Here is a 19,139-nt window from a genome sequence, read left to right on the forward strand (position 1 = left end):
GGTGATCACCTGGGAATTCGGGACTTGGCGGCTCCAGTATTCTCCGGGTTCTGTGGCGGTGGAAATCGTGTGGTTCCGGCTCTTATCAGGACAGACGTCTTCTATCCTCGAGCCTGCCCACACGTCACCTTGGTGTATTGACTGCTGTCAGATTCTGTGATTGTCTGTATCATCGTTGTGCACATTCACAACATTAAATTGTTACCTTTTGGCTTATCTATTGACCGTTCATTTGCGCCCCCTGTTGTGGGTCCGTGTCACTACACTTTCCCCAACAGTATTTATTTATATATTTGTCCTGGCTCAATTTAATATATCATATGCACTGAGCTGCTGTCATTTCCAACTGGGTGGCGATCAGATGAGAGATGCCGTGAGTCCACAGCACTATGTTCAAAGTGATCACACATGAATGAGTTCATGCTTTTCCCGTGTTTTATATATTTTCCACTCTTCCTGTCTGTCATGTGGACTACAATTTACGTGGTGGAAGGTTCCTTAGCCTGGCTGGCCAGCTGATAAAGTTCATACTGTGCTGAACGCACTTCGATGGCTGGCTGGTCCCCATGTGATCTTGTCTGTACATAATTATCGGCATGTCATGAGAGCCCACCCACACATGTGCATTGCATGGAGTGTTGTTCATGGTACAATATGTGTTCTCCAGCTGAGTTGCAAGTACACAGTAGTCAGCTGTTCCAGTTGGACATTACAGCCGCCCAGATGCACACTGCGATTGCACTCCGGCAACTTCAGCCACACCTGATAATGTTGGTTCATTGGGGGGGCATGACAAACTCGCACACCACGTGTTGCGATTGGGGTACACTTGCATGACATATGTCTTGCTTGGTAACGGCACACTCATGGGGCACTTAAATATTGTGGGGCAATTCGCACAGCTGGCTCAAATGTGGTCGCCTGCCCTCTACTGTCGTGCTGGCTACACAAATAGCCTGACGTTTGCTAAGAGCCCCGCGAGTGGTGTTGGATGTTTGTGCGTGGCACCTGGACTTTGGCCGACACAGCCAAGAGGGGGTCAAATGGGCACTTGCATGGCACTCGCCAACTTTCGGCCGCTGGTGTGAAGGCTGCCTCGATCATGCCATTTGGCCACAGTGCGACATGGCTGATGATTTCGTGCAGCATATCGTGCCACGGCACAACATGCCGTGTGAATGCAGCGAACACAATCAGCTGACAATGCGACCTCATCTTGCCCACCGTTCAAATGGGTTACCGGCGCGAGCAGCAGGCAAATGTAGAGTGCATGCACATGTGCTGTGGGCGAATGGTTGTGGCAACAGTTGCACGAGGCGTGAAGGGGCCTTTAAGGTTGCCACAGCAGATCCAAAATGGATGTGCAAGTTGATTTGGCACAAATTTACTCCAAATACCCTTCCTGACACAGCTCCACATTACACAGAGAATGAGAACAGGTGGTGTTGAACCAGTAGCCTTCTGTTACAAAAGCAAGTGCATTAACCACTTGGCCACTACACTGCACACTGTAGGGCAATAGTGCCAAAAAAACAACAACAAGAAAAAGATGCTTTTTTCTTCAGCATCTTAACATAAGCAACATCCTCCGTTATAATGCAGTTCACTTTCGAAGTGAAGCTGATCTTAACTGCTCATATCCAATCACACAGGCTGAAATGACCAGAAAACTACTACACATTTTTAAAATAAATAAAATTCAAATGTACTGGTAACTAGGATTTGGAGATGCAATTTTACTGGGGAGCCACCATGATGGCATGTCCCATTTAAGACGTGCAGGACGATGTGCTGAAATTGGAAACACAATGTCTCCAAACTGAACAGGTAAAGACTCAACACCAACTCATTCCACCAGTGTGTTTCTAAAGCGGCCATTCTGCATAATGAAAGATGTCCCTCATGATGAAGCCACCTGAGCACTCTTTCTAGTATGTTCTGTCTTGCACAAGCCTTCCAGCTGCCACCACATTAATCTCCAACCAGTCTGCAATATCTTGTTCCCAACATCTTCCTGGTCTCCATCTTATTTAGTCTACTTTCTCCTCTTGGATTGATTTCTCAAAAGAATGATGCCTCTGGTTATAGCCAAAGTAACTAAGCTTTCAGTTTTCAACTGGGTTAGCAGATGACTTGATTTGATCTCTAGTTGGACTTCTTCATTGGTGGTTCTACATGTCCATGATATTGTGGTCACTTTTCTGTAGCATTGCATTAAAAAAAGAGAATAATTTTTGATGGTAGCATTGAGGGTCTTTACCATCACACAGACATTAGAAGGGGCTTAGCAGTATAACCAATCTGTCTACGTGTCTTCTGTGAACTTGGAAAAGGTCCCTGGAAGTGTCCTGTTGGTGGGGGGGGGTGCGCTGTGAGGGAACTTCTGCAACACACAAACTGGTGTCTATAAGACCAAAGTAGGAGTTGTGTCACCACTCTCAGCATCACATCAGACCTGTTCCTGATGGGTGTTGAACGCTGGCAGGCCTCCCCCTTGTCACCAATCCTGTAATGTTCATGTACAGAACATCAAGGTGTAGTCAGGGACTGGAAGCTGTTCCGCTCCGTGACATCTGTGAATTACAGAGTTGCTTTTTGTGGATGATGTGGATCTGTTGGCTTCAGCAGATAGTGACCTCCAATGGGCATTTTACAGTACTCCCATCATGAAAACAAAATTTGCTGGATGATATGGCCTCAGAAAATAGCGTAAAATGATATGATATTATCAACATTGTTTTATGGCATTTACATAATGTAACAAATGCAAGTGCACCCTTTCAAAGAGCAATGAACTTTTAACTCAAGAATATTAAACATTGAGGTTAAAGAAACAATATTTACGTTTTAACGGCATCTACAGGAGGCTTTGCGTGTATGTCTACATGAGTTTTTGACAAGAGCGGAAGATGTGTAACTTAAGGAATATTTGTAGATCACCCTCTGTGCATATACAGGTATTAATGACACAAATTTAACTCCATAGGAAGTTAGCTTTGAGTTAGCGGACGTTACCATGCACGCTAACATGCACCAACTCAAAGCTAAATGTGTTATATATCACTCCAGAGGTGTTATTCAGTTCCAAAAAAAAACGTGTTTTCAGTTTTAGAAATATTTATTTCTCGCTAGCTGATAACACATGAGAAAGATGTCATTTCTAGCCAAAAACTAAGCGAAATTAGCAGCTAGCAACATCAAGACGTGACGTCACCACACTAACACGAGATCATTATGCTAACATTTGCGAGATTACACCATTTAAATAGAAGCCAAATGTGACTTTTTACCCTCTTAAAATACCTCTTAGAATAGGTCCAGGTTAGCCATCTTTGAACTTGTCCAGGGTCTGTATCCCAAGAATGTTTGCTGTGACCCTGGCAGTAGTAGGACTGGACTTATGCTGAGCACAGATGGACGGAAACCTTCGCAATACCCGAGTGACAATAAAAGTGAGTCTGAGTCTGATTATGACAGCATAATTCTTGTCTTTTTGACATGCACTTTCTGACCTTATTTTTGATCATATGGGGATTAGTTGTTTGTATAGTTCTGCACCTTGTCTTTTCGGAAGCAGAATGTCTCAATGCACAAACAAAACTGTGTGGCCTCAGTAACTGTTGGCACACAATTGTAAAAGGCACATAAAACTGATTTTTCAGAATATATGAACCTTTTAAGTAAAGAAACAAAACAAGTATAACCTGATTAGAGGAGGAGAGCTTTTTCCACATCTTTCAGCATGACAAGGAGGCCAGATGGCAATTTCTCACATTACACTCTGTTACACACCAGGCTGCAGCAATTAGACAATAATGATCGGTGACTTTAAGCTTCAGCAGCAGACCCTGATTTCTTGAGATCGATTCCTCCAGTATGATGTAGTGGCACAATGATTACTGTGGCAAAAAAAAGTATAAAGAACAGAACTCACCCCCTACAGCTACAGAAAATTTAATTTTTTTTTCCCCATCAAAGAGGGAAATGGGGTGCTTTAAATAAATCATTTTCACTCAGCTCTATGGAGGGGTGGACGCAGGAAATTTCAAAAGGCTAGTACTTGAACAAAAGGGCCCATATCCACGATGCACCTGAACGCCCTCTCAGAAAGCTCCTAATTTAGCCTAAAAATTCCTGGCAAGGAATCTTAGCCTAAGAGTGAGCCAGGAGATGTCTTATGCTGCGTTCACACATAACGATGACAAGTCACGAATGCCACGACGTACACATTCTTGGCCGCTGATCACGAATGTGATGATTTAAGGCAGAGGTGTCAGGTGTCCTCAGGAACTGCTGCAACCTGTTACGTGTTACGATTAATGGCACGTGTTGCTGGTGAATTATCAGGAACCATTACGCACGGTCAAGAAAAATGTTCCGCGTTGTTCCGCTCTGTTGAGCGGAACAGTGCATTGTTAAGTTCTGTCACACGTAAATGAGGCGAATTGTCTCCACACACACACACACACACACCAGTAATCATCCAACCGTCAGCTGAACAATTCAGATCGCTCCAGTTTGCTCCTCAAAATCCACAGCAGAAGAACTTTGTGACTGCATGCTTAGTTGGGCTCTCTGTCATGGAGTGGCGCAGAGAGGAGGAGGAGAGAGAGAGAGCCAAATGTGTGGCTCCACGCAACTCTCGTCTCATATCAGGTGGAACACTGGCAGGAGTGCGCTGAGGAGCATTGGAACAATACTTTTATCCGACTTGGTGTCATTGTCCTTCAGCATACTGCAGCAATGAAATTGAATGCGGTGCAGCAAGGTTTAATTGTGCGCATGTCACGCTCTATTAAGGATCACCACTAATCAAGACGGATCAATACGCTCAGTTGTGACCTCCACGACATGAAGCGAAATGAGGGTGGTGCATGACATTCGTGGCAGATTTTTTGACAGCCAAAAACATGCTACACGAAAATCACAACTATCACATACCAACAGGCACTATTAAGAAACCTATTCAAATGCATTAAGACACGTTAAGAATGTCAGGAATGTACCAAGAATGACACAAATATGACATTCGTAACGCGTCCTGCCTATGTGTAAACGCAGCGTAAGAGCAACTCTGAGCAAGGAGTCGACAGAAATTCCTATCATTGTGAGGAGACGGGGTTGACTCCATTGCTAGGTATGATGCAGTCTTCTAAGAGCTGTGATTGGTTGTGTCAAAAAGAGAAAGAAAAAAAAATGTGCTCCATGCTCTGAGTTATGAACGGACAGTAACATCAACCGATCATATAACCTGAGCTGTATTAAGAAATGTGCAATCATGAAAATAATTTAGTGTCATGATGATGAAATTTAGCAAGATTAAATGAATTGTCTCCCCCTCTAGCTGCCACCTTATCATGGTGGGGGAGTTTGCGTACCCGGATAATCCTAGGAGCTATGTTGTCGGGGGCTTTGCGCTCCCTGTAGGGTCTCCCAAGGCAAACAGGTCCTAGGTGACGGGTCAGACTAAGGGCAGCTCAGAACCTCCATGACCAGTGAAAGATCAAGGACCGAGATGTCGCCCGGTATGGCGGAGCCGGGATCCCACGCTGGAGCCAGGCCTGGGGTTGGGGCTCGCGCACGAGCGCCTGGTGGTCGGGCCTTAGCCCATGGGGCCCGGCCGGGCTCAGCCCGAAGGAGCAACGTGGGCCCGCCCTCCTGTGGGTTCACCACCTGCAGAAGGGGCCATGGGGGTCGGGTGCAGAGAGGATTGGGTGGCGGTCGAAGGCGGGTGGCCTGGCGGCCCGGTCCATGCTCACAGCCCCTGGCTGTTGGGACGTGGAATATCACCTCGCTAGGGGGCAAGGAGCCTGAGCTTGTGTGGGAGGTTGAGAGATACCGACTAGAGATAGTCGGGCTCACCTCCACGCACAGCATGGGCTCTGGTAGCCAACTCCTGGAGAGGGGCTGGACGCTTCATTTTTCTGGCGTTGCCCATGGGGTGAGGCGGAGAGCTGGGGTTGCATTGCTTATTGCTCCCCAGCTCAGTCGCCATGTGTTGGAGTTCACTCCGGTGAACGAGAGGGTCGTGTCCCTACGCCTTCGGGTCGGGGACAGGTCTCTCACCGTTGTCTCGGCCTACGGGCCGAGCGACAGTGCAGAGTACCCGACCTTCCTGGAGTCCCTGGGAGGGGTACTAGATAGCGCTCCGACTGGGGACTCCATTGTTCTCCTGGGGGATTTCAACGCCCACGTGGGCGGCGACAATGAGACCTGGAGGGGGGTGATCGGGAAGCACGGCCTCCCCGATCTGAACCCGAGTGGTGTTCAGTTGTTGGACTTCTGTGCTAGTCACAGTTTGTCCATCACGAACACCATGTTCAAGTACAAGGGTGGTCATAAGTGCACGTGGCACCAGGACACCCTGAGCCGGAGGTCCATGATCGACTTTGTAGTCGTATCATCTGACCTTCTGCCACGTGTCTCAGACACTCGAGTAAAGAGAGGGGCAGAGCTGTCAACCGATGAGTTGGATCTGCTGGGAGGGGATGAAGCTGGTCAGATCTGGCAGGCCCAAACGTATCGTGAGGGTCTGCTGGGAACGACTGGCGGAACCCTCTGTCAGGGAGGTCTTTAACTCCCACCTCCGGGAGAGCTTCTCCCAGATCCCGGGGGAGGTTGGAGACATGGAGTCCGTGTGGACCATGTTCTCCACCTCCAGTGTTGATGCGGCCGCTCGTAGCTGTGGTCGCAAGGTCTCTGGTGCCTGTCGCGGCGGCAATCCCCGAACCCGGTGGTGGACAACGGAAGTAAGGGATGCCGTCAAGCTGAAGAAGGAGTCCTACTTATCTTTGTTGGTAGGTGGGACCCCAGAGGCAGCTGACAGGTACCAGCAGGCCAAGCGTGCCGCAGCCCGTGCGGTCGCAGAGGCAAAAACTCGGGTCTGGGAGGAGTTCGGGGAGGCTATGGAGGAGGACTATCAGTCGGCCTCGAAGAGATTCTGGCAAACCGTCCGACGCCTCAGGAGGCGGAAGCAGCTCCCCACCGGCACTGTTGACCCTGACTGGGGATGTTGTTGGGCGGTGGAAGGAGTACTTCGAGGATCTCCTCAATCCCATCGTCACGTCTTCCGAAGAGGAGGCAGAGACTGGGGACCCAGAAGCACTCATCCATTACCCAGGCAGAAGTCACCGAGGTGGTTAGAAAGCTCCTCGGTGGCAAGGCTCCTGGGGTGGATGAAATCCGTCCTGAGTACCTTAAGTTTCTGGATGTTGTGGGATTGTCTTGGCTGACACGCCTCTGCAACATCGCGTGGCGATCGGGGACAGTGCCTCTGGATTGGCAGACCGGGGTGGTGGTCCCTCTGTTTAAGAAGGGGGACCGGAGGGTGTGTTCCAACTATAGGGGGATCACACTCCTCAGCCTCCCCAGTAAGGTCTATTCCAGAGTACTGGAGAGGAGAATTTGACCGATGATTGAACCTCGGATTCAGGAGGAGCAGTGTGGTTTTCGTCCTGGTCGCAGCACACTGGACCAGCTCTACACGCTCCATCGGGTGCTCGAGGGTTCATGGGAGTTCGCCCAACCAGTCCACATGTGTTTTGTGGATCTGGAGAAGGCGTTCGACCATGTCCCTCGGGGCACCCTGTGGGGAGTGCTCCGGGAGTACAGGGTCCAGGGTCCTTTGCTAAGGGCTATCCGGTCCCTGTACGACCGCAGCAGGAGCTTGGTTCGCATTGCCGGTAGTAAGTCAAACCTGTTTCCAGTGTACGTTGGCCTCCGCCAGGGCTGCCCTTTGTCACCGGTTCTGTTCATTATTTTTATGGACAGAATTTCTAGGCGCAGCCAGGGTGTAGAGGAGGTCTGGTTTGGGAACCACAGAATCTCGTCTCTGCTGTTTGCGGACAATGCGGTTCTGTTGGCTTCGTCAAATCAGGACCTTCAGCGTGCACTGGGGCGGTTTGCAGCCGAGTGTGAGGCGTCCGGGATGAAAATCAGCACCTCCAAATCCGAGGCCATGGTTCTCGACCGGAAAAAGGTGCTTTGCCCTCTTCAGGTCGGTGGAGTGTCCTTGCCTCAAGTGGAGGAGTTTAAGTATCTCGGGGTCTTGTTCACAAGTGAGGGACGGATGGAGCGTGAGATCGATAGACGGATCGGTGCAGCATCTGCAGTGATGCGGTCGCAGTATCGGACCGTCATGGTGAAGAGACAGCTGAGTAGGGGGGCAAAGCTCTCGATTTACCGATCGATCTACGTTCAGATCCTCACCTATGGTCATGAGATTTGGCTCATGACCGAAAGAACAAGATCGCGGGTACGAGCGGCCGAGATGAGTTTCCTCCGCAGGGTGGCTGGGCGCTCCCTTAGAGATAGGGTGAGGAGCTCGGTCACTCGGGAGGAGCCTGGAGTCGAGCCGCTGCTCCTCCACGTCGAAAGGAGTCAGTTGAGGTAGCTCGGGCATCTTTTCCGGATGCCCCCTGGACGCCTCACTGGAGAGGTGTTCCGGGCACGTCCCATTGGGAGGAGGCCCCGGGGAAGACCAAGGACATGCTGAAAGGATTACATCTCTCGGCTGGCTTGGGAACGCCTTGGGGTTCCCGCGGAGGAGCTGGGGGAGGTGTGTGTGGATCGGGAGGTCTGGGCGGCTTTGCTTGAGCTGCTGCCCCCGCGACCCGACTCCGGATAAAGCGGAAGAAAATGGATGGATGGACGGATAAATGAATTGTTACACAGCTTCAAAATGTTTGAACATACCTCATTCACATGCCAAACATTGTATTGATTAGCTTATTGTTAGATTTACTCTCCATGCTGGTAATTTTACTACTTAATGTATTTGATATTAATGGTGGATGCAGACTCGTCTGTCAGCATTTCCTGTGATTGCTGACGTCCTTATAAAAAGTGGTTCGATTTGGCATAATAACCAAAACAATGAATAAAAAGAATAAAAATAGAACCAGAAAGTCAAGCTGGACAGAAGAGCAGTGTCTGCTGTTGGCACAGCTCGTGGAGGAGAATAAAAGTGTTTTAAGAGGAAATTTTTTTTTCACATTTTTATTGTGAATTATTTAGTGTTAATTTATACATGCTTGCATAGAGAGAGTACAGTTCAAACTGGAGTCAAATTCCTTGAAATCTTTGAAGATACTTGGCGAATAAAGGCTATTTTGATTCTGATTTGGGTCCTGGGATCACGCAACAAGGGAAGATACAGACTTGGAAGCACATTATCCCTCTCCTTGTCCTCACAAGCGAGAAGTGTGAGAAGCACTGGTACGCCAGATTGCAGCACACAAGCGAAGTTCTCCTCAAACAGGTGAGTGAGGCTCTGGCTGCTGACATCGCTAAAATTGATATTAATAATTGTATGAATGTTATAGCATGTACATGCAATTTACATTTTTCCAGTCTCCGGATACAGTTGTGATGACCTGCATCTCATTTTGTTGCTACGCTGGTAAGTAAGCTCCTTCCTGATGAGGTCAACCACAAACATTATCCCTCACCATCAAGCTGGTAGCGTGTTATTAATCACTGTCATTCAACACACAGAGACTGTTTCTCCTTCCTCTCTGTCTTTCTGTGATCTTCTCTGTTTAAGACATCCTTAGGCTTCTTAAAAGTCCTCCTCTCTCCTCTTAACACTTTGGCACATTCAGAGCTCTCTTAAGGCCTAAGATGCTTTGTGAAGAACTTTTAACTTACGAAGGAGAAATTCTAAGAAATCTCTAAAAATTCGAGGAATTCAAAGGTTTTCCTTAGAATGACATCACTAAAAGCTACTTCTAGCCTTAGGATGCTTCGTGGATATGGTCCCAGGTCTTTTGGGCCTAAAAGGAGGCATTTTAGTTCATGTTCTCAAAACAGTTTCCAGGATCCAACTGTTTTTAAGCAATCATATTCTAGGACCTTTCCAAGCCATTTTCCAGGGGTTTCCCTGACATATCAACAGTGGTGACTCCAGAGATTTTTTTCTGCAGGTGCTATGGGGGAGCTTGGTATTTTGATGAGGGTGCTATGAAAAAAGGACCTCTGACACATTCACGGACGCACGCACATATTCACCCTTTTGAGGTTTCAAATCCTGAAAAATCTCACAAAATTTCAGAAAGTTTGCTGCTTTGCGAGATGTCAATAACATTGAGACGGTCACACGGACAACAGCATTAACATCGCAACATAAAACTCTTTGTATATTGTGCCAAACACTCTCGTGAATATATTATCTGGGTTTATAGATGTTGTGTTTGTTTTATGTAAACATGCGAGAATCTCAGGCTGTTTCTCCTTTATTTTCAAATGGAATTCTGGGGGAAAGTGAAGTTTGCTCTTTAACACCCTGCTTATTGTCCTTGACAACACTGTCCCGTTTGTTCCAGAGTAATATATATAAGATTAAGATTATAAAGTTCGGTTTGTGTTTATGAAGTTCCACGTAGATTAAACGTAGCAGACACGGAATATTTGTTTTAGCAAGTCGTCAGGGTCTCATGCACGCAGTCTCTTATTAACGTGATGAAAAACATAAAAAAAAATGCATTTTGGTAGCATAATGTTCATTTGCAATTGTCATCATGTGATTTCTCCATGTTGTTTAGACTGCAGGGACTTTCTGGCGTGCAAGGGATTATGGGATATCTCAAGAGGACGAACAGCCCCATTCTGATCTGTGACAGTCACTGACATACACAATGACCAAAATCACACACACAAACCTAAACTACTGTTCAATACAAATATTCACAGACCTCCACATGTAGCCTACAACCTCAGGAAAAAATGCCAACAGCCAGCAGAGAGAAAATCTTTCACCTGCCATTGATGTCCTAATAACAGCACAATGTGTCTGTTGTGATTAAGAGCAAAAGCATCAATGATTTGGTTCCTGTCTGAGGCCGTGTTCTCTGGGGGTTGTCAGGAGTGACACCGGGTCACTGGTTTGTTTGTGCCTTCTGCTGTTCCTCAGGTAGTTCTTTTTCACTTCTTTCCAGTTCCACTCGTGGATATTCAGGCAGCAAAAACCAAACCATTTCAGCAACTTGAAACTACACTCCCTGCAGTACGACGTCATCATGACATCATCGAACGTGATATCATTGGACAACACGTTACACTCATTTTGTGTAAAACAATCAGTTTTGTTGATGAATGCTTATTTTCTTTTATGAGTGGAATATTTATCTAATCACATGAATATGAAAACGGCAGAAGTGTCTTACTGTGGACAACTGAAAGGATGATGTCATCGCCCTGCCTCTAACATGTTAACTGTGTCATTTAACAGTCTAATTTAGCTTTTTTTCTTCTTCTTCTTGGTGATGGAACAAAGTGCTGGTTTCCTCCAGCTTAGACTGAGAAACTCACCCAGAGCAGACAGACACTGAGGGACTTCTTTAAAAACTCTTATAAAAAAAAAAAGAGACTTAAAAAAAACCCTTAACTTCCATCATAAGGAATTAACACATTTCCAGACGTCATCTGCCAAAGCAAGATGTCATGTGGAAAACAGTTTTCATCTGTGATGATGAATCCAGGCAACAGGTCAGATTAAAAGACTATTTAATCTGTGTACCGCATTGTAAAGTTTTAGCATCCATTGCTATATTAATTAGCCCGTCTTCTTCTCCATTTTTTGTAGAAGTGGTACAGCGCTACATACAGGCCTGGCATATGTACTACAGCATTTTCAAGCAGTTTCACTGGATCTGTGAGAACAGAGATATTTCTTGAATGGAACACTTTTTAAAAATGATAGAAAAAGATTGTATAGCAGATCACTTTCAGTGTAGACAAGGGCTTTAAAACATGGGATGAAATGAAATTAAAATAATAAATAAGGAACTATTTTCTTGGGAGTGCTATGACTGATTTAGGGGGTGCCCCCTGGCGCCACCCATACATATCAAGATAGCAGTTGCTCACAAAGGGGTCATAATTTCATTGCACCTCCTTTTTAAACCACCTTTAGGAAAGATGCAGGCTTGATGATGAAGTATCTCAGGTAAATTACAGGCGATAGCTCCATCAATCACCACTAACCATCCATTAAGGTTGTGTGACATCTTGTTAGTCCTTAACAGCCCTGGCATGCTTTGTTATACTGATTTTTTAAAAATCTATGTTTATAATCTGCACATTTTCAATTACACATTCTCACATACGGCGCATACAGAAAGTATTCACAGCGCTTCACTTTTTCCACATTTTATGTTACAGCCTTGTTACAAAATGGAGTAAAATTTATTCAAAATAAAAAACTAAAATCACATGTACATAAGTATTCACAGCTTTTGCTCAATACTTTGGTGACCTTTGGCAGCAACTACAGCCTCAAGTCCTCTTGAATATGATGCCACAAGCTCTGTGCACCTATCGTTGGGCAGCTCTGTCCATTAATCTTTGCAGCACCTCTCAAGCTCCAGCAGGTTGGATGGGTAGCATCGATGCACAGCCATTTTCAGATATTCAGGGACGGCGCTTTTGAGAGCGTTTTTTGCCAGCCAACTCTGAACGAGCAAAGCAGATAAGTAAATTTACATCTAGAATCACTTGATTAACCTTGTAAAGCTGCATTTTCTTAAACATAAACATTTTTTAAGTAATATAACTATTTCTCAGAGCTCTTTGAATCGAAAATCGATTCTGTATCGAATCGTCACCCCAAGAATCGGAATCGAATTGAATCGTGAGTTGTTGAACGATTCACATACCTACTAAATGATGTGAACAGGTAATGTGTCATCAATGCACACTGACGCATAGGCCTACACAGTTTTATGAAGACAATTTATCCACATTAAAACACAATTTGCTGTTGTGACAGCAGACCTGTCATATATCACATCACCAACAGTCAGCTGAGTTTCAAACAAAATACACAGAGACGTTTACTTGACAATCTAAGTGAGGGCAAAACAAATTTTAAAAAATATTTAAAATTCAAAGACAAAGATTATTGCTAAAATATTTGGAGAGTTTAATCAGTTTCAAGGTCACTTCCATGACTGGAAATTTCCATGTTTTCAAGGATGCTTACGAACCCCGAGTTTGTGGTAGTGAGGAACAAAAAGGCTTTTTTTCCCCCCCTGCAAAAATATTCCATATACTATCAAATGCCTAATACTGATGCCCGATAGCTGCAATGAAACATTCTGTGCTTCAAAAGTCCTGTGGCTTACATGACGCAATGAGCTGTTTAGCCGCTATGAAAATCCAACATTTGTTGACAGGATCATCGTGTTCCAATGACAAGCTAAAGCTATCTCAATACATCTTTATACCTCAATACTACAACAGGCTGTTTACTTCATTGTATGGTGATGTACATGCACCTGCACCGTCCGTCCATAAATAAATAATACTACACCTTACAGCTTCGGTGTTTTATTGCTGATCTTTATTCACCTTTGACATTCTCGAGCTCCTCCTATGATCTTTCTGTAGTCAAACCAGCTGACTGCTGTAACTCCACCTCTGTCTCATTAAATCAGTCCTGTCAGTCCAATGCTACATTAATATTTTAACATTTTTTTAACACAATTTTTCCTGATTTCTTATAGTGTTTCTTAAAGCCAGAAAGTTGCCATTTGAAATTACTTTAGTTTTGTGTCATGTCTGTGATCTGCTTTTTTTCTACAAAATTAAACAATTGAATGAACGTCCTCCGAGGCCGGTGATTCCATAATTTTTGCCAGGGGTTGTGTATATACACATATATATATACACGAGGTCTATTGGAAAAGAAACTGACAGTTTTATAAAAACAACTATATGGATTTGAATCACGTGCGATTACACCAGACATGCTTGAACCCTCGTGCGCATGTGTGAGTTTTTTCACGCGTGTCGGTGACATCATTCGCCTGTGGGCAGGCTTTGAGTGAGCACTGGTCCAGCCCTCTCGGCTGAAATCCTTTGTCTGAGACGCTGCTGGAGACAGCGCGCGTTGCTTTATCAAACTTTTTTCAGGACCTGTGAGGGATATCCGGGTGGACACTATTCAAGAAATTCTGCTGGTTTTCGGTGAAAAGTTTAACGGCTGATGAGAGGTTGTGGAGTTTCTTTCGCTTTAAGGACAGCTCACAAAGCAGATCGGCGTGGCGCGGTCGGAGGTGGCGTCCGTCTGGCTGTTTCGAGCTGAAAACATCCTAATTTAAGGCTCTGTTCACCCAGGACGTCGTCAGAGAACAGAGAAGTTTCAGGAGAAGTCGGCATGAGGAGTTTATGCGGACATTCCACTGTTAAAGGAGATTTTGTAATGAAAGAACGTGCGGGCAAATTTGCCGAGTCGGTTCCGTGACGACGCCACAAATCCGTCTGCGCCGCCTCAGGAAAAACACCTCCGTGTTGAAAACCATTTGTAAAATTCAGGCGGCTTTTGATGGCTTTCAACAAGTGAGTATCTGAGAAATTGTTTAACAGCTGGGCATGTTCCAACTTGTCTGTTAAGGTTTCCAATGGAGGTGTTTTTCCTGTCGCAACCCCCTGCGGTCGGGTCCGGCCCGACTCGCGAATCTGCCCGCACGTTCTTTCATTACAAAATCTCCTTTAATAGTGGAATGTCCGCATAAACTCCTCATGCCGACCTCTTCTGAAACTTCTCTGTTCTCTGACGACGACCTGGGTGAACAGAGCCTTAAATTAGGATGTTTTCAGCTTGAAACAGGGAGACAACGCCACCTCGGAGTGCAGATCGCCGTCAGGCCATCCTTAAAGCGACACTTACACACCAAAATCTCTCATCAGCCGTTAAAATTTTCACCGAAAACCAGCTGAATTTATCGAATGGTGTCCACTCAGTTGTGCCTTACAGTTTTTGAAAAATTTTTTATCAAACAAAGCAGCAGTCTCTGAGCCATTCCTAAACAATGAAAAAAACGACGAGAGGGTGGGCCACTCCTCACTCAAAGACTGCCCACAGGCGAATGATGTAACCAACAGGCGTGAAAAAACTCTCGCATGCCCACGAAGGTTCAAGCATGTCTGATGTAATCACACGTGATTCAAATCCATATGGTTTTTGGAAAAAATAATAAGGTCGGATACTTTTCTAACAGACCTCGTATATATACACATACATACATACATACACACACATATAATTATCAAAGCTAATGTTTTTATTATCGGATTAGCTTTACAGATAACTTTGAAAATCATCATCGGACCAATTATCTTCTGATAAATTTTGGTCCGATAATTTTTAGATCGTTTTTGCAGGTGAAGTGAATAAAGCTTTAACAGTTAAAAACCTTTGTTAAGTCTGATATCAAATATTTTAGCACTTACCTGTTAAATGTTAAATGTACCTGTTTTGTAGCAGATAAACAGCTCTATTCTCTGTAAACAGAGGATAGAGCTGGTTTCAGGAAAAACCGCTCTATCCTCTGCAGTCAGAGGAGAACTGGTCACAAGATAATTGCTCTTGATACCATACTGACTCACTGGCAATATGACCCAAGTCATCCAGAGGCACATAGTTTTAACTTATGGTTAAAATTTTAACCAAACTAATTTCGGACATGTTATTTAAATTAACGTCACTTCTGAAGTTTTATAAAGTGAAAATATCAGCTATATGTTTTAGTTTTAAAGTATTGCACTAATTCTGAAGGTTTTATTGTGGACATGCTGTGTCCAGGTGCATTATGGGTAATCTCAGTATAGTTATGACAGGGGAAATGCATTTGAGACGCTCTGATCAGGCTCCACATGGACAACAGCATCAAACTCTTTGTATATTGTGCCTAAAATTCTTGTGAATATATTCTCTAGATTTATAGATGTTGTTATTGTTTGTTTTGTGTAAAAAAGCCAGAAGAAGCTCAGGTGTGTCTATTATTTTCAATTGAAATCACTGTGAGTTGCATTCACTTCCTGCTTGCTCTACGGTCTCTACTGCCATCTACTGACCATTAGTGTTCATGGCAGTATTCGCCCTAAGTATCGAGATATCACATAATCCTAATGTTCATTGACAACTGTCATTGTGGATTCTGTTGGTTAAACCTCAGCAACTCTCTGGCGCACAGAAAAATACTGGTACACAAATGATTATAGGGAAGGGTCTGAGCGTCTGGGCACCAGTAGATGGCAGTGTTCTATGCATTTTGGCCCCGGTTCTAAATCACAACTTGACGTTTGGCTTTTGCAAATGGCTTTTTTTTTTTTTTTTTTTTAATAGATGAATAAAATGGCATATTTTACAAAAGCACATTTATATGTAAATACCAATATGTCACGTCACATTAACATGTTGGTTTTTACATAGAATGAATGAGGCAACCAATCAGTGTTAGTGGAGGCTCATTTACCCATAATCCCTTTGGCATCTGTCTGTGTTTGTTACAAAACTTCTGAATTAGTGCATTATTTAAAATTAAAAGATGTGTTATATTTTAACTTTCTACAAATGACAGAACTGACATTAATGGAGTTATTCTATCCAGATTCATTTGATTTTAAATCAAAACCGCTTTATTTTCCAAGACCTCTGCCTCACGGTGGCATTGCTATAACCTGTCATCTGTTAGGGAATAATGGTTTATTTTGTGTGTGTTTAGAGTTGAGTTTAGCTCTTCTCAACTGCTTCATTGCTGCAAAATATGTAGTAAATAGGAGCTTCCAGCAGTGGGCAGGGCACACAAAGACAGAAATGCTGACTCACTGTTTGGGTCTGCGGTCGCCTTTGATGCTATCAGAAGCGATCGTGGTGTTAAAACTCAAAATCAGCTTGTTAGTAGTTTACTGAAAGTTATCGTTATCAGTTAGCTGTAGCTTCCAATAAATGTTTGGGTGGTTTATCAGTTTAACTTTATAAAAGAACTTTTCAGTTATCTCATTAGCTGTTATCAAAGCTATCTTTTTGGTTAGCTGTGCATATTTTATATATACATATATATATATATATATATATATACATATATACACACACACACATATATATACACACACATATATACACACACACACATACAAATAAACGACTGTTACTGCTTCTGCAACTAGATAATGTAATATTTTTGTTAAACTACCAGAATTAAAGCTGAAAGTCTCCACTACTTGTGCATCATGATTGTTTCTTGGCGGTTTAGAGAGTTACACAAACTGTCACTCTGTCCATATGCTGACAGACCTGACTGCAGAAAAAAAAAAATCGTATTTATTTTTTTAAGAGAAAACCCAGTTTTGTTGAATGAGGCCCCATGTTTTACAACAGTCTGCATCACAATAAAACAACATATGAATAATAATGAATACTGCTGAGCTCTGTCCCTGTAAATCATTTAAAAAAAAGATTTAGGTTTTAACATGTCCTGTGGATTAAGTAGGTGCAATTTGAAGTGAAATGTCTTTCTTGTGCACAAGACTCACCCATGCACAAACAATCCCAGTGAAGTGGCATCACTATACCCCCCCCCATACCCCCCCCAACACACACACGCCAACCTGAGGAAGAACCCACAAAAGTGCCACTCTACCAGCTGCCGTCTGTCGCCTGCTGAATCTTACCCATACAGATGGCTGTTATTGTACTCGGCAGGATACTGCAACACAACAGGCTCCCTCGCCGGACTGTCCGTCACTTCCACTGGCCCGTCCCTCAGGTATGGTTGACCCGGCAAGTCCCCATTTACCTCCGACTGCATCTCCAGTGCTGGCATGCTGGTGGGCTCCCCAGTTTGAGGATCAGGTTCAGTGACCTCCTCTTCCATCACACCTCTACAGACAACCGTTCCTCCAGGAGCAGCTTATGTGTGCCTTATCCACTAAAGACAGCTGCCCCCACTGTATGGGTTTGTCCTGGGATAGCAGCATCAGTCCCTGAATACGCTGCTACAGCAGTGAGAGCAGCAGGTACAACAGCTCCTCTCACACTTCATTCCTTGGCTCCTCAGTGCCGTTCTCCTTCCCCGACTCCCTCTCTCCCCCCCTTTTGCTCGCTCACTCTCCAGTGCAAACATTCCTCCACATGGGGAGGCAGAGTGGAGAGCTCATTAGTGAGTCCCAATGACAGACTCAGCCCTGCCCGCGGCTGCATTCACATAATGCACAGAGACCCAGAGAGAGGCAGAGAGAAAGAGAGATAAATGCAAAGAAAGAGGAGGAGAGCAATAAAATAGAGGATGACAGAAAGTGCAAGAAGGGCAAGAAACGAGTGACAGATAAGGTGATAGAGAGTTTGTGCGTGCGTGCATGACCACATGTGGAGGTAGCACACAGACATATTGTACTTATAGTGCCATCTACAGGCCAACAGCTGGATCCTGTTATGGTGTTTCACACCATAAGTGACCAAATCTGCAGGGTGCAGTGCGCACAATAGCGTGCGCCAAGTACACACAGTTAACAGCGTGCAGTGGAACGGTTTGGTGCACTTAGATGCACTGGAGACGCCGTTACAGGAACTTCGTTATTTGAATATTTCCGACCTCCTTCTTGAAAAAGTTCTATGATATTGCATTTGAATTCTTGTAACCTCAGACCAGTTCCAGCCAACAAATAATTACAGAAATATTTTATTGTTTAAAATATACTACATAACTTATGTACTTAGCAAAAATGGCACATTATGAACACACTGATCTTATTTCATTAGTGAACCACAGTGTGGATTTTAACATTTGTTTAATCACCTCAATTAAGGTGGTGTTGCTGTGATATGTAGCAGTTTTCACTTTGCATATTTAGGAGGGCATCTAAGATTTCAAGTAGTATCCTTGGTCCACTGGGATGGTGCGGAAGTGTCTTTAATAATCTGAGGTACAATTAAAGCACGTCAGGCTTGACTGATGTTTATTGTAGGAGAATGTGAGAAAACACTCAGAACTGTGAGACATACTGCACATTAAACACATGAAAATTTGACACTATATGACACATTCAATTATGAGGAAAAAATTTAACCTGTACTAATTTTAGTTTTATATCTGCTCATTCAAAATAAAAATAATAATCTGGATGAAAAACTTGCTGAATAAGATTTTTACAATTTCACATTTAACAAATCCGTGGCTGTGTTTAATTAAACATTAAGGCTTAAATGTCGAGGTGCTGTTTCCAAGCATAAACTGGACAAATGTTGAGCTGAACTCAAAGGTCTAAAACATTTTTTATATACACTAAAGACCTATTTCTCTCAAATATATTGTTCACAGATATGTCTAAATCTGTGTTAGTGAGCACTTCTGCTTTGC

At 44.2% G+C, this 19,139-nt stretch overlaps 1 protein-coding gene across 1 annotated transcript in view; it reads right to left on the minus strand.

The window, feature by feature from the left end:
- Positions 1-17,975, minus strand: part of caln1 (calneuron 1) — a 346,229-nt gene extending 328,254 nt beyond the window's left edge. The window contains exon 1 of the mRNA XM_034168559.1: positions 17,455-17,975. Coding sequence (XP_034024450.1) covers positions 17,455-17,657 — 203 coding nt within the window. The 5' untranslated portion in view covers positions 17,658-17,975. The remainder of the gene's footprint in view (positions 1-17,454) is intronic.
- Between the last annotated feature and the right edge of the window lie 1,164 nt (positions 17,976-19,139).

Source organism: Thalassophryne amazonica, chromosome 4 (genome assembly GCF_902500255.1).
Source record: "Thalassophryne amazonica chromosome 4, fThaAma1.1, whole genome shotgun sequence".
Classification (NCBI taxonomy): Eukaryota; Metazoa; Chordata; class Actinopteri; order Batrachoidiformes; family Batrachoididae; genus Thalassophryne; species Thalassophryne amazonica.